We start from the raw sequence: 17,540 nt of genomic DNA, 5'->3' as shown, positions 1-17,540 counted from the left end.
ATGACAGACTGGATCTCCCAAAGACCTAATAATATGAAGATATTTTTAAATGAAATCATAATAACACAAAGACAAAAGGGAAGGTCAAAATAAGAAAAATATTAAAAACTTTAAATGTTTAAGAAACAGTAAAAAGTAGTTGGGTTCAGATTGATAGAGAAACTGAAATAAAAAATGCACAGCTTAAAACACCAGCAATAAAAAAGCTGGGTCTTTTCAAGGGAGCTTCTGCAAAACTCCAAGCTGACCTGGCTGGTGTGGCTCAGCGAACTGAGTGCTGGCCTGCAAACCAAAGGGTCACCAGTCGGCACCTGCCTGGGTTGTAGGCTAGGTCCCAGTAGGGTACGAGAGGAGGAAACCACACATTAATAATTTTTCTGCTTCTCTTTTCCTCTTTCTAAAAATAAATAAATACAATCTTAGGGGCAAAAAAACAAAACAGGTGACGGAATGGATGCAGAAGTTAAAAAAAACACAAAACAAAACTCCATGCTAAGATTTGTATTCACAAAAACCGGAAATGACCCATTGGACAATTATCAGACCTTCAAAATCTACACGGTCCAACAGGGTCCCTTTTTAACACTCCCACACCCTGCATACCGAGGGGTCTAGGTACTATGGCTTCTGATCCCAGGATAAAGCACAAGAACAAGTCTCTTAAGAATAAAATTTTTAGAAAGACATAAATATTTAAAAATAAAAAAATAAGTGGGTTCAGGTAAGGGCTCCTGAAGTGAACACTGCAGCTTAAGAAGAAGGAAAAAAACAACAAAGCATAATACCCCAGCCTTCCACAACTGATAAAATAGAGGAAGAAAGAGAACGCAATGCAAAGAATGAACAAGTTTACCCATCAAAATAATGCCTCCTTTACTTCTATACTTGCAGAGGAGTGGGTCTTTCTGCCAAGAGTTTACCAGACACTTACAGAGAAATCACAGTTAGCCCTCTGGCCATTAAGGGGGAGGGCAGCCCTGGCTGGCGTAGCTCAGTGTTTTGAGCGCAGGCCTGAGAACCAGAGTATCGCGGTTCGATTCCCAGTCAGGGCACATGCCTGGGTTGCAGGCCAGTTCCCAGCAGGGGACAAATAAGAGGCAACCATACATTGATGTTTCTCTCCCACTTTCTCCTTCCCTTCCCCTTTCTCAAAAAATAAATAAAATGTTTTAAAAAAAAAGGGGGGGGGCTATCTGGTAAGCAGTATTATACTACTACAGAGAAAAATCAATACCAGCAATCTATATTAATCACCCTAATCCTTCATTCAACAAAAGCTAAATACATATTTTCAAGGAAACCAACAGCACAAAAAGGAAGATCCAACATAAAAAAAAGCAAAACCTAATCCAAGAGAAAACAGATAATTCAATAAAAACAATTTAAAAAATCAAGTATATTTAGAGAGGGCCAACATAATATTACATCTATAAAAGTGAAAAAGCAGCCCTGGCTGACACAGCTCAGTGGATTGAGCATGGGCTGTGATCCAAAAGGTTATGGTTTGATTCCCAGTCAGGGCACATGCCTGGGTTGCAGGCCAGGTCCTCAGTGGGGGACGATCCAGAGACAACCACACATTGACAACCACACACATTTCTCTCCCTCTCTTTCTCCCCATCCCCTCTTACTCAAAATAAATAAATATTTTTTTTAAAAAGTGAAAAAGCAGCAAAGAATGTGAAAAATAAACATGGTAAAATAAGATCATCAAAAATTTAAAAACTGAATAAATGAAAGAAATAACAAAGAACATAATTTTTTTTAAAGATTTTATTTATTTATTTTTAGAGGGGAAGGGCAGGAGAGAGGGAGAGAAACATCAATGTATGGTTGCCTTTTTTTTGTGCATCCCCTGCTGGGTACTAGCCTGCAGGGAACCGGCCTGCAACCTAGGCATGTGCCCTGACTGGGAATTGAACCGCGATCCTTTGATTTGCAGACCCGCGCTCAATCCACTGAGCTACACCAGCCAGGGCGAAAGAACATAATTTGAACACAGAATTAGTAACCAGGAGAACAATGTCAAGAAAATCTCCCAGAAGATAAAACATGAGTCAAACAGAGCATGAAAGAAAAGTTAAGAAACAGAACAGCCAGAGACTACAGAACTATGTGATAGGCTTTCCAGAGGGAAAGGAATAATCAAAGAATAGTAAAAATGCCCTGGCCGGGTGGCTCAGTTGGTTGGAACATTGTCCCGTGCACCAAAAGGTTGTGGGTACATTCCCTGTCAGGCCATGTATGCAAAGCAACCAACTGATGTTTCTCTTGCTTTCCAAAAATCAATAAACATATCCTCAAGTGAGGATTTAAAAAATAGTAAAATACAATAGAAAGAAATGCCTACCACACAACAAGCAGCATTAATGGAGAAAAAGACAAATAGTGGCCAGACTTCAAGAACAAAAAGATAACATATAATTACTACAACAGATGTGGAAAAAAAAGAATCCAACATGATAAAAACAAACTCAGGATTTTATCATGAAATCCTTTCATGATAAAAACATTCAATAAACCCAGAATACAGGGGAACTTTCTCAATCCCCCGCCCAAAGGCCATCTCTGAAAAGCAAATAGCTAACATAATACTTACTATAAAGAAAATAAGCTCCCCCCCCCCAAGATCAGGAACAGGACAAGGATGTACACTTGAACCAGCTGTATTCAATACCACACTAGAGGTTCTAGCCAGGGCAATTAGGCAATAAAATACAATAAAAAGGCATCCAGACCGCAAAGAAGTAAAACTATCTCTACTTGCAGATGACATGATACTGTATACAAAAAGTCCTGCAAAATAAAATATTACAACTAAAACACAAATTCATCAAGGTTGAAAAAATCAACTGTAATTCTATCAATGAGCAATCTGAAAATAAAATTAAAATGATTCTATTTTCAGCAGCATCAAAAAAAATACAAATAATTTTAACAAAAGAAGGGCAAAACCTATACACTGAAAACTACAAACATAGAAAGATATTAAAGAGACCTAAATAAAAGGAATGGTATCTTACATTCAGGGATTAGAAGACACTATTTTTAAGAGGTCAATATTCCCCAAAATGGTCTATAGATTCAACACAATTGCTGTAAGTCCCTGCTGTTTACAGAAATTAAAAGCTCAATTATCTCCCCAGGCAAGAGAAACAGAAGAAAAAATAAACAAATGGGACTACATCAAACTAAGTTTTTGCACAGAAAAAGAATTCAACAAAATAAAAAGACAACCCACAGAACAGGGAGAACACAGTCGCCAATATATCTAATAATGGGTTAATATCTAAAACTTACAAAGTACTTATAAAACTCATACCAAAAAACCAAACAACCCAATTAAGAAATAAGCAAAGAACCTGAATAGACACTTTTCCAAAGAGGACATACAGATGGACAAATGACCTATGAAAAGATGTTCAACTCACTCACCAACAGAAAAATGCAAATTAAAACCACAATAAGATACCATCTCACACCTGTCAGAATGACGATCATCAATAAATTAACTAACAAGTGCTGGCAAGAATGGGGAGAAGACGAACCCTTTTGCAGACTGGCGCAGCCACTGTGGCAAGCAAAAAATTAAAAATGGATCTGCTTTCTGACCCTGCAATCCCGCTTCTGAGAATATATCTGAAGGAACCCAAAACACTAATTCTAAAGAACACAGGGACCCCTATGTTCATTGCAGCATTATTTACAATTGCCAAGATATGGAAGCAGCCCAAGCAACCATCAATAGATGAGTGGATAAAACAACTATGGCACATTCACACAATAGAGTACTACTTAGCTATAAAAAAGGAAAAAATTACCCTTTGCAACAGCATGGATGAATGAACCTGGAGAACATTATGCTAAGTGAAAAAAGCCAGCCAGAGAAAGACAAATACCATGTGATTTCACTCATATGTGGAATCTAATGAACAAACTGAACTGACAAGGACAATGGGGACAAACTCATAGATGGAGAACAGGATGATAGCTAGTGCAGTGGGGGGACGTTAAGGGGTGGCGAGACTAAGCAAAAAGGAAAAAGGACTCACGGACATGGATGATAGTGTAGTGACTGCTAGGAGGAGGAGAGTGTAAGGGGACTGATGGATAATGGAAAAAAAATACAATAAAGATTAAACAAAATACCAAAAAAAAAGCTGAACCTACAATTTACATGAATATGCAAGCCAACTGCTAAAACAACCTTAGAAAAAACAAAGTTGGAGAATTCAAACTTCCTAATTTCAAAACTTAATTACTACAAAGCTACAGTAATTAAGACGGTGATGGTACTGGCATAAGGATAGGCATGTAGATCAACAGAATATAATTGAGTCCAGAAATAAACTCTTTATGTTTACAATCGATTTTTGACAAAGGTGTTCAGATAATTCAACGGAGAAAAGTCTTTTCAAACAAATGGTGCTGAGGCACCTTGATATCCACATGCCAAAGAACAAATTTGGGCCCCCTTTCTCACACCATACAGAAAAATTAACACAAAATATATCACAGACCTAAGTATAAAAGTTAAATATGCACTAAGAAGAAAATACAGAAGTAGATGTTCATGGCCTTATGTAAAGTAAAGCTACAACACTAAAAGCATAAGCAGCCCTGATAGTTGTGGCTCAGTTGGCTGGGTATCTTTCCACAAACCAAAAGATCAACAGTTCCATTCCTAGCCACGGTAGGTACCTGGGTTGCAGGTTCAGTCCCTGGTCAGAGTGTGTGCAAAAGCCAGCCTGTCAACATTTCTCTCTCACATTGATGATTCGCGTCCTCCCTCTTACTCCCTCCCTCCTTCTCTCTCTAAAAATACATCATTTCTTTTAAAAAGCATAAGATGAAAAATATCACAAATTGTACTTTCCAAAATTAAAAAGTTTTATGATTCAAAGAACACTATCGAGAAAGTAAAAGAATGAGAATACATAGATAAATGTGGTACTTGCCTCCTTGCGCAACCACATCAAAATTACAACTAAACTACAGAACAACCATAATTCAGGACCACCTGAAATCTAGCTGAATGGAAGCCCTATAACTAGGGAATTAAAGAAGTCACATCCAGACAGGTAGGATGAGCACAGATGCAGAACAGGCTGATCCCACACTCATGTACAGCAGATAAAAATCAGGAGGGACACCTCAACTACAGAGGTCTCCCCTGGATAGGAGAGGTTCCAACTCCACACCAGGCCCCCCCAGCCCAGGGTTCCAGTGCCAGGAAGAGAAGTCCCCATAATTTGTGGCTGTAAAAACTGGTGAAGATTGAGGCCAAGAGAGATGGAGGGCTTCTGAAGTCCCTAGCACAGTCATTCCTAAAGGGTCTGTGCATGGACTTACTCCCTCTGAGCTCCAACACAGAGACAGCAGCTTCAAAGGTACCACAGACATACGGGAGAAACTAAATTGTCCAGCATCAGGGCAAGAGTGAGTGGCAGCCTTCTCCCAGACAGAAATGCTGGCAGAGGTCATTGTTCCTTTGATGAGCTCTTCTCCCACAGAACTACTCAACAGACAGGCACCATATCTGAGACTCCACCAACCTGGTCCACACTGTGTGCCCCAACCTGGTGTTTCCCTGAGGCTCCCAACTCACAGCACCCGCCCCCCCCCCCACCAAGCTACTTCCAGTGGCTTTTTCATACCTGTCTTGGCTCACACTTCAGACTTTCCTAAAATCTCTCAACCAAGCAGCATCAGGCCTTAGAATGCCCCCTTCCTCTTTCTAAATGGCCCCAGCCCCAGCACTAGCAACAGCTGGCCTTGGTTCACAGCTTGGCCTCACCTGGGTACCTCTAAGCCCAGCACAAATAGCAGCCATCTGCAGATCACTTTATACTTCAAGCTAGGTGGCAATGTGCAGAACACAAGCAGCAGCTGACCCTGGCTTGCACCTCAGAGAAAGTACAACCAGAGGACAGTTTCAGAACATGTCAAAACATTACTGTCCAACCACCTCTACAAGCAACACACTCAATGAACACAGCAGGCACAAGTCATGCTGTGTAGGGTAGGCCCTGAACAGCTGATCCTCCACAATGGTCATTGATCGAAGGTAAGTGATCAGATTTATGGTTGCAGCCAGTTCTTGCAGCTGATAGGCCTGGTGGTAAATCCCTCCCAGTGAGATTTCAACAGCAATCAAGGCTCAACTACAAGAGAAGGGTGTACACAGTCCATGTGGGGATCACATGTTCAGTACCCAGCTTGGGTGATCAGGAAGGCTGTGCCACTGAACCCCACAGAACACTTATTACATAAGGCCACTCTACTAAGCCTGGGAGAGGAAGCAGCTCTACAGAACACACAGAAATAAGCACAGGGAGACTGCCAAAAGGAGTAGACAAAGAAACATGTCCCGAATGAAATAAGAGAACAAAACTGCAGGAAAAGAAACAAAACGAAGACAATCAATCTACTAGATGCAGAGTTCAAAACACTCATTGTAAGGATGAGCAATGAACTTAGTGAGGGCCAATCAGAAATGAAGAACAGTCCTGGCCAGTTGGTTAGAACACTGTGCCATAACCAAAGGTCTGAGAGTTCAATTCCTGGTCAAGGCACATGGGTTTGATGGCCGGGCCAGGCATGTATTGGAGCAACCAATCAACGTTTTCCTCTCTCTTCCTCTCTCCCTAAAAAACAATGAAAAAATGCCCTTGGGTGAGGGTTACAAAAAAAAGTGAAGAATTTACAGGGAATCAACAGTAGGGTGGATGAAGCTGAGATCAAATCAGCAATTTGGAATATAAAAAAAGCAAAAAACACCTAATCAGAACAACAAAAAGAAAAACAAATTTTAAAAAATGAGGATAGTGTAAGGAGCCTCTGGGACAACTACAAACATGGCAACATTTGCTAGGGATGCCTAAAGGAGAAGAGAGAGACCAAAAAATTGAAAACCTATTTGGGGGAAAAAAAAAAAAGCAGAAAGAAAACTTCCCTAACTTGGTAAAGCAAATAAACACACAAGTCCAAGAAGCCCAGAGTCCCAAACAAGATGAACCCAAGAGGCTCACATGAAGACACATCATAGTTAATATGCCAAAGATTAAAGACAAAGAAAGAATCTTAAAAGCAATAAGAAAAAAGAAGTTAGTTACCTACAGGCGAGTTTCCGTAAGACTGACAGCTGATTTCTCAACAGAAACTTTGCAGGCCAGAAGGGACTAGCAATACCCAAAGTTGTAAAAAGTAAGGACCTACAACCACATTACTCTACGCAGGAAAGCTATCATTTAAAATCAAAGGACAGATAAAGACCTTTCCAGATAAGAAAAAGGTAAAGGAGTTCATCACCACCAAACCAGCATTATATGAAATGTTCAAGGGCCTTCTTTAAGAAGAAGGAAAAATAGATTAAAAATATGAACAATAAAATGGAAATAAATATGTATATACCAACAACTGAATCTAAAAAACAAAATATATAAACAAGAACAGAAACAGACTCATAGATAAAAAGAACATTTTGGTGGTTGCCCAATGGAAGGAGGTTGGGAGCTGAGTGATAGAGGTGAAGGTATTAAGAAGTACACACTGGTTGTTACAGAACAGTCATGTAGATGTAGAGTATAGCATAGGGAATACAGTCAATGATATTCTAATAACGATGTTTGGTATGAGATGGGTACAAGATCTATCGAGATGATCACTTAGTAAGTTATGTAAAGGCCTATCACTGGGGTGCACACCTGAAACTAACATAATAATGTATGTCAACTGTAACTGAAAAGTAAAAAACTAACTTGAAAAATAAGTAAATTAAAAATTAAAGAACTTCCCTGACCAGTGTGGCTCAGTTGATTGGGCGTCATCCCACAAAGTGTTGTTGATCCAATTCCTGGTCATGGCACATGTCTAGGTTATGGGTTCGGTCCCCAGTTGGGGTGCATGTGAGAGGCAACCAACTGATGTTTCTCTCTATCTCTCTTACAAGGATGTATCTCTCTCGCAAGGATGTTTCTCTCTCACAGAGATGTTTCTCTCCCTCTCTTTTCCCCTCCTTCCCCCCCTCTCTTTTAAAAAAGAAAAAGAAAAAAGTTGATCAAGGAACAAAAAAAGCAAAACATATTCTCTGGAGCATTTGAGGTATTGCTCACTAGCATATGTGCTCATTTTGATGCAAATAAACTCTTAAAAATTAAAACAAAACAAAGAAAGACAATCCACAAAAGAAAATATTTGTAAATCACATATTTGACAAGAGTCAAGTACCCAAAATATAAAAAGAAATCTTATAAGATTTCTCAAGAAGAAGACAATCCAATTTAAAATCAGGCAAAAAATTTATACAGACATTTAACTAAGGAAGATATAAAAATGGTCATAAGTGAATGAAAAAAAAAGCTCAAATCATTAGTTTTCAGAAAATGCAAATCAAAATCATACTAAGATATCACTTCGTATCCACTATAATGGCTACCATCAAAACAAGTGATGACAAGGATATAGAGAACCCTTATATACTGCTGCTGGACTTGTAAAATGGTGCACCTTCCTTGGAAAACAGATTAGCAGTACCTCAAAAACAGTTACCATATGACCCAACAATTTCACTCTTCAGCATATGCCACAAGAAATGAAAATATATGCCTATACAAAAATGTGTACCTAAATATTCACAGTAATATTATTCCTACTAACCCAGAGGCAGAAACAACCCAAACGACCATCAACTGATGAAAGGAAAAATAAAGGCTATGCCAACTGAGGACCAGAGAGTGATTACATTTACTGTATAAATCCATAAAAGACCATGAGACCATAATGATTTTTAAAGAGAAAGCTAGCTATCACCACTTGATACAGCTACTGATCCTTACTTTAAAGTTCATTTACACAGATACTTTTAAGATTTCATTTGTTTATTTTTAGAGAAGGAAAGGGAGAAAGAGAGGGAGAGAAACACCAATGTGTGGTTGCTTCTCCCATGCCCCCTACTGGGGACCTGGCCCACAACCCAGGCATGTGCCCTAGACCAGGAAATGAACCAGAGGCCAGCGCTCAATCCACTAAGCCACACCAGCCAAGGTGCAAGTTTATTCAAAAAGTTAAAATAGTTAATTACAAGGAAAAAACTAGGCACTAAACCTGCCTTCCTATGGCAGGTAGAACTATGTTGGTGCAACCCAAAAAGCCCAGATTGTGAGGTAAATTCTATTTTACATTAGTATAGACATGAATAAAGGTAAGTGTGATAATGTTAATTTGGCTATCTATGAACATGTTAGTATTTTTTAGAAAATGCCTGTTACTTAGAGATAGATGATCAATATTTTTGAAATACACTTAAAAATACTTCAGCATTAAAAAAGAAAACTATACACTTTTAAAAATCAAGCTTTTAAGAACATCTTGTATAATGTTTAAAGATAAAACTTTTAAGAAAATAACAGACCTGGCTTTTAAAAAATATGTCCGGCCAAAATGGAGGTGTAGGTAGACACACTGTGCCTCCATATGGAAGTCCAACAAACAAGGAGTTAAAGTAGACACATTCATCCAGATTGACAGAAGGGGCAGAGTCGGCAGCCAGGTGGAGAGAGGTCACAGCAAAAAGACCAGTGGCTGGCAGACCCCAGAGCGTGGGGCGGCAGTGGGCAGACCCAGCGAGGAGGCAGACTGTGCAGCGGGGTGTGATGCACATGGCAGCTGGTGGACCAGGTGGTCCCAAATTCTCTCGCAGATAAACCAGGTGAAACTGGGGAGCAAGACAGACCATGCAACCAGACCATGCAACCCAGAGCTCCAGGGCAGGGAAATAAAGTCTCAAAACACCAACTGAAAACACCTGTGGGGGTTGAGGTGCCAGAAGAAACTCCCAACCTCACAGGAGAGTTCGTTGGAGAGACCCACAGGGTCCTAGAACATACACAAGCCCACCCACATGGGAACCAGCACCAGAAGGGCCCAATTTGCTTGGGGGAAGCAGGGGAAGTGACTGAAATCCGGCAGAGAGCAGAGCAAGCACAACTGTTCCCTCTCAGACCCCTGCCCCATATACAGTGTCACAACACAGCTACATGAGTTGGCCCGCCCTGGTGAACACCTAAGGTTCCACCCCTCACTACATAACAGGAGTGTCAAGACAAAAAAAATAAATGGACCAAATGAAAGAACAGATCAAAACTCCAGAACAAATACAACTAAGCGACAAAGAGATAGACAACCTATCAGGTGCACTGTTCAAAACACTGATAATCAGGATGCTCACAGCATTGGTTGAATTTTGTCACAAATTATATGAAAAAAAATGAAGGCTACACTAAGTGAAATGAAGCAAAATGCACAGGGAATCAATAGTGATGGAAAGGGAACTGGGACTCAGATCAATGAAGTGAACCAGAAGGAAGAAAGAAAGAAACAAACAAAAGAATAATGAAACAAGAATTCAAAAAAATGAGGAGAGGCTTAGGAACCTCTAGGACATCTTTAAACATTCCAACATCCGAATCACAGGGATACCAGAAGGGGAAGAGGAAGAGTAACAAGTGGAAAACTTATTTGAACAAATAATAAAGGAGAACTTCCCCAATCTGGCAAAGGAAACACACTTCCAGGAAGTCCAGGAAGCTCAGAGAATCCCAAAGAAGTTGAACCCAAGAAGGAACACACCAAGGTACATCATAATTACATTACCCAAGATTAAAATGAAGGAGAGAATTCTAGAAGCAGCAAGAGAGAAGGAGACAGTTACCTACAAAGGAGTTTCCATCAGACTGTCAGCTGATTTCTCAAAAGAGACCCTATAGGCAAGAAGGGGCTAGAAAGAAGTATTCCAACTCATGAAATCCAAAGACCTACATCCAAGATTGGTCTATCCAGCAAAGCTTTCATTTAGAATGGAAGGGCAGATAAAGTGCTTCTCAGATAAGGTCAAGTTAAAGGAATTCATCATCACCAAGCCCTTATTACATGAAATGTTAAAGGGACTTGTCTAAGAAAAAGAAGATAAAAAATACAAATAGTAAAAAGACAGCAAACTCACAGTTATTAACAACCACACCTAAAACAAAAACAAAAGCCAACTAAGCAAACAACTAGAACAGGAACAGAATCACAGCAATGGAGATCACATGCAGGGTTAGCAACAAGTGAATGGGAGGAGGAGAGAGGAAGAAAAGGTAGAGAGAATAAGTAGCATAGACGGTAGGTAGAAAACAGACAGGGAGAGTAAGAATTATATGGAAAATGTAGAAGCTAAAGAACTTATGACACATGGACATGAACTAAAGGGGAGGAATGCGGGTGGGAGGGGGTGTGCAAGGTGGAGGAGAGCGAAGGGGGAAAATGGGACAACTGTAATAGCATAATCAATAAAATATACATTAAAAAAAAATTTAAGTAGACTGTGACAACTAGAACTGTCTCATTCAATCAAAACTAACTCAATAACTAGAACTGTTTTTTCCCTCAGTGAACCCATTAAAATCACCTGGTTTTGTAATGCCTAATAGTGAAAAAACCATAATATTATAAATGTTCCTGAAGTGTTTTCAAATTTTAGAATAATTTATAAAGCAGAAAAACTCAATTATTTAGTTCAGTTAAATATAAACTAAATATCACACACTTATGTAACAATAATTAAAAATTGAAAGTTGAGAAAGGAAGATGGGTGAGTATGTTTAACTCATCTCTTAGAATGGGTAGTAAATAGATCTTGTTTAGAGTTGATTAAGAGAGATATTTTTTGAAGTTAAAATGATAAACAGCAGGAAATCTAAAACACAAACTTAACACTACTTTTCTCCCTGGAGGGTGCAAGGGAAAGAGTTTAACTCTTTCATTACTTCAATTTTTTGTGGTCCCTGTATATGTACTATTTTTACAATTAGAAAAGTAATGCTTATAATTTTAAAAAGTCAAAGTTTGTATGGTAAAACATACATAATTATGTAACAATATACGTAATATTTAAAGGATGAAACATAATATTCTGCCACCTGCTATTATCAATACATGTCTAGAGATCTTTCATTATCAGAATATATCTATCTCACTTCTTTTGTCAAATGTATAACATTCCATTGTGTATGTGTATCATTTGTATTTAGTCCCTGTATAAAGGATGTATTATTAACTCATGCAAAATAAAATTACAATGAGTGTCTATCAGAGAAAATCCTGTTCTGGCATTCGAGATATAGAAGTGAACAAAGCAAAATCCTTGACCTGATAAAACATATCCCAGTGGGCTGGGGGGGGGGGGCTGGTAGAAAATGGGGGAGTCAGACAAAGAAGTAACTTGTATTATCAAGCAGCTTGTGATAAGACTAAGAAAAAAATAAAGTAAGGCATGGAAGGTAGATAATGTGTGGGGTAGGCAGAGATGAATTGCTATTTTATATAGTGTAGTCAGGGTAAACCTCTCTGATGGGGTAAATTTAAGCAACAGACTAGAGAGAACTGAGGGAACAAGGCATGCTGATGTCTGGGGAAAGAATGTTAAAGCAAGTATGAAGGCCCTTAGGTGAGCATGACAGGTGATATCTGAGGAAACAAGGCACCCAGAATGGATGCAACCTGGGGAAGAAGGAAGACAGTACTTAGAGATGTGTCAAGAATGACTGGAAACGGACCATGTGCCACTTTAAGCACTTCTGAGCAGGCGAGTGGTATGAATAAACTTATGTTTCCACAGGATCACTCTGATCTATTCAAATTAAAAGTAAACAAAGGTATAAGCAGAATCCAGTTAGGTTACTGCCACAACCTCAGTGGGAGATGGTAGTTTAGATTTGAGTGGTAGTGATGAGGCTAGAAGTAGTAGGACTATAAATATATTTTGAAGGTAAAATCACTTAGATTTGCTGATGGATTTGTAATTGGGGTATAAATAGAGAAGAGACAAGAACGACTCCAAGGTTTCTAAACAATTAGAAGGAAAGCTGACAATTACTGAGATGTGGAAGGCTATGGGAAAAAAAGGGTTTGGAAGTTGGGGGGCAAAATGAAGAATTCAGTTTTGGGACATGTTAAATATGATATACTTTTTATACGAGAAGAGAAGATGACTTGTGGCAACTGACTATATAGGTCTGGAATTCAGGGCACAGCGCTGGGCTGGAGATACAAACTTAAAGTCTCCATAAGGAATATAATTAGATCAAAGAAAGAAAATGAGATTACATGGAGAATGAAGGTAGCTAGAGGAGTGTGGAGACTGAGCCCTGCGGCACTCCAATATTTAAAGATCTAGGAAATGAAGAAGAACCAAAAGGGGAAGCCTGGAGAAGAGGGAGCAGCTAGAGAAGAAGACAGTGATCACTGTGGCTAATGAATCATGCTGGGTAAGTTCTGACACTGGAAATCACAGATATCCTCCTTTTAAGGCCCTATGAAACACTGGGAAATTGCTTCCAGATTTTTGTAATTATAAACAATATAAGCATCTCTGTGCATTTGTATAAGAATGGAATTTCTGGACCTAAGAATATGTAAACTGAACAATGAGATACATTCCCAACTTGTCCAAATGACTGTACCAACTGACAGAGAACAGCTTGCGTGTCTAAACTATCACCTACACTGAGAATGATCAAACTTATTCTTTACCAATTTGACAGGTCAAAAATGTTATCTTGTTTTATTCTGCATTTGTCTATGACTGAGGTTAAGCTTTTTTTTTTTTCATGTGGTCAGTCACTACTTTTTTCCTGTGAGTGTCTGCTCATGGCCTTTGCTTATTTTCTTAGAAAACTGCTTGTCTTTATTGATTCACATTTATTGTATATTAATGTTAACTCTTTTGCTTTTCTCTGACTTCTTATTAGTAAGCTTATATTCTGGCTGGAACTGCAGAGAAACAAAGAGAAACAGAAGTGTACCAAAGCAGTCAGGCCTTCAGTTTTTATAATGTTTCCATATTCTTTTATACAGCATTCCATATTCATACAACATTTTCTTTTTCCTTGTTTTTTTAATACACCATTTTCTTAATTCCCCTTTGTTATGTGTCTTCACCTAAGAACAATCTAGCTGTAGTATATAATCAGCTCAGTGTGCCTGCTGATAGGAATGAGCAGGTGGTTGTCTCCATGTTCATCCTCCAACACCTACATGCCTATACCTTTAGGGGGATGCTTACTTTAGGGAAATGAGTTCTCGCTTATCAAAATCCTGTGTATATGCCTGTCACACAGGAGGTATTCAAAAATGTTTTTGGAATAAACAAAGGGAGCTCCCCTCAAGTGAAATGAAGGTAATTTTCAAGGCAATAAAAGAAAAAAAAGACAAATAACCCCCCTTATTAACCAAGGTACTGCCTGGAAAGTTAGATCTAAGTTGAAGATTTAACAAATATTAGTAAATAAACAAGACACTATGAAATATATGTAAACATATATTATAAACAGAGGGACAGACAGACACACTTTCTAAACTAAAACCACAGAGAACTACTGCATTCTCATACAAACTATTTCATACTGCTGTCAGGCCCATAATATTGTATTGGTCAATTCTCCCATTTTATGCCATGTTTCTTTTGAGTTTCTCCATTTCTTTGATGATTAAAAAGTTCTGTACATTCTTTAAAAGTTGTATTATCTCCTTCTTGAGGGAAAACAATAATTGTAAGTAAACAGTCTGAATAATGCACTATGATTCTCCCTCTAATTATTTTGGGTTTTTTATTTCCATTCTTTAAGACATCCATCATTTTCATGGACTTTTTGGAGACAACTGCACATGAACGAATGACCGAGAACCCAGAGCCAATAAAGAAGAAATTCAGAGTATAACTGGAAAAAAAAAAAAAACCATTAAGAGAGAAACGAATTTAAATCAGTGGTGACCTTAGCTCCAAAAGATTCCTCTAAGAATGGTAGAGCAACAGGACTTTCTCTTGCTTTATAGCATCCTTGGCCACCAACAAGTACTTGGTAGGGTACAGAAACTAAGAAAAGTAGAAACTTTTTAGTCAAACTGCATTGTAATTTAGCAAATAAACATGGGATCCAAGTAAGGAGGGAAAAAAAGGAGGAAGCTGAAAAGAGCAAATAGATAACCAAATATTCCTGGAAAAAGTAACCATATCAAACTCTGAAAGAGGTGAAAAGAAGGCAAACACATAGGTCACCCAAATAGCAGAGGGAAAATGACTTGTAAGCAAGCTATGGAATGCCTGACTACATGCTAAAAATTTACTGACTTGAATGTTGCTTTAAATAAGTGACGGCTGGAGTATGGAGATTTGATTTTTAATTACGCAAGTAATTTGGTAGTATCGGAATTGGATCTGTATTTTCTTTGCTTCTTTGTCAACCTAAGATCTCATTTTCCTTCCACGGTGCACTCAGACATTAACAAAACAGTCTCTCTCAACCCCTTGAATCAAGGAAAACTGAGAAGAAGCCTATCACTACCTTTAGAAGTGACGCAGAGTTAGAAACATCCTCTATCTAAATAATTATTCCAACTTCATCAAGGAGCTCCAAGACAACAAGGATCTGCATAAATCCAGGCTCAGTACTCACTGAAACAAAAGTGAAGCAGAGGCCACCTCCCCTCTGTGCCAGCTGCTCCGTGTCGAGCCGAGGTTTTGCTAGCATCACGGACATCAGGGTTGGCAGAGCAGACTGCTCCTCCGATACCTCCTTTGCAGTGCTGCCATCTAAACCATAGAGGGGCTGTTCTACTCGCCGCTGGAAAACATTAAAGAAAACACAAATTATGAGAAAGAAAATCTGATACTGCAAAACATGCAACAGGTTACAACACAGTTACCAAATATGATAATGATTTTTTAAAGAAACACCTTCTCACCCTGGCTGGATGGCTCAGTCGGTTGGAGCATCATCCCGTGCACCAAAAGATTTCAGGTTCAATTCCCAGTCAGGGCACATACCTAGATTGCAGGTTCAGTCCCTGGTTGGGACATCTATAGGAGGTAACCAATCAGTGTCTCTCACCTTCTTTCTCTTTCTCTTTCTCTCCCCCAACCCCCTTCCTTTCTCTCTAAAAAACAATAAACATATCCTCAGGTGAGGATTAAGAAACAAACAACTTCTCTGAAAACCAGCATGGGGACCATAATAACATAATCACTGCATTATAGCCTATCTATAAACCTGAATTACTATCTTATTCAAATTCTGCAAGATTACAGTGTAATGGTTCTATTTACTTAACTCTGAATTTGCAGGTTACTTTATAGAGTTCAACAAATCAACGTCATAATACCCTCAATCCTACAAAGAAAATGTTTTCTCTATCCTGCAAGTAAATAAAGGTTAAGACATTTGTTTCCTACTTTATAGGTAAAGCTTATTTTACTCTGAATTCTGTTCCCACCATATTATACTTAGATTTTAAAAAAGGCTGAAATAAATACAAGCAAAACAAGTTCCATACTCCAGTATAAGAATAACATGTCACAATTATGTATGATTTACTCCAGAAATGTGAAGATGGTTCATTATTAGGAAATCTACTAATGTAATTCATTACATTAATGTTAAGAGGGGGGGAAAGTCAAGATTCTTCCCTTTACATGCCAAAAAAAATTTGCACATTATTGGGCAACTCTTAAGGGGCGGGGGTGAACTGGAAGTATACAACTTTAATGTAATAAATACCTTTAATAAAACAAAAACTATTTTTCCAGAAATTAACATAAATATAATTAATAATGCTACAGTAGAGACACTTTCATTAACATTAGGAAACAGACTTGGTTATTAACACATTAACAGCACAATCATTCAACATTTTCATAAAAGTTCTGGTCAATGTGATAAGGAAAAATATGAAGTATAAACACAGGAAAACAGTAAAAATTTTAAAAGTATCGTTTTTAGATGATATAGTTATTCACAAAGAAAACCAAACAAATCAACTGAAAAACAAAATAAGAATCCAGTAAGATGGTTAAATATAAAATAAATATACAAAAGTCAATAGCTTCCCCATTTACTAACAATAATTGATTATAATCAGAACTTGTAATGGAAGAAAAAGCAGATTCAAAATTTCAAAAAAATTTGTAAAATACTCAGAAGTACGCTTAAGAAATATGCAGATTATACAACATATAAAGAAAACTACAGCTTCACTGATGGATATAAAATTAAATGAGCTAAACTAAATGGCAATATTATGCTCCTATATTGAAACTTTATAGTTGTCAAATTTCTCTAAAAGCCAATGCTTAGTGCTTTTTTTTTGGTTTTCTTCTTTTTCTTTTTTTGCTAGAATGTCATGGTGGTCTCTTGCTCTCTGCTCTCTGTTGGGGAATTGATTTTGTTGAACTTCACAAATGAATTCTGAAGTTCACTTGAAAAAATAATTAAAATTAGCCATACAATTTTTAATGAAGACTATCAGGGAAACTTGCCTAACTATTAAAACATATACAAAGCAACATTATAATACTGATAAAGCAAGAGTATAATACTGATATGGGAGTATGTTGATCAATGTCATAAAATAGAAAATTTGGAAAGATAACCATATAATATGGATATATAATTAGTGATTAAAGCAATACATTTCATATTAGTAAGAACTTATTAAAAAGATGG

General features: G+C 37.9%; 1 protein-coding gene across 1 annotated transcript in view; it reads right to left on the bottom strand.

Annotated features, from left to right (window-relative positions):
* The window catches only part of TLK2 (tousled like kinase 2), a 111,004-nt gene that overhangs the window by 49,986 nt on the left and 43,478 nt on the right, over nt 1-17,540 (bottom strand). Inside the window, 1 exon segment of the mRNA XM_037163767.2 lies at nt 15,495-15,662. Coding sequence (XP_037019662.2) covers nt 15,495-15,662 — 168 coding nt within the window.

Source organism: Artibeus jamaicensis, unplaced genomic scaffold (assembly GCF_021234435.1).
Source record: "Artibeus jamaicensis isolate MK-2021 breed Jamaican fruit bat unplaced genomic scaffold, CSHL_Jam_final contig_1998, whole genome shotgun sequence".
NCBI lineage: Eukaryota > Metazoa > Chordata > Mammalia > Chiroptera > Phyllostomidae > Artibeus > Artibeus jamaicensis.
This window is presented reverse-complemented; position numbering and strand designations above follow the sequence as displayed.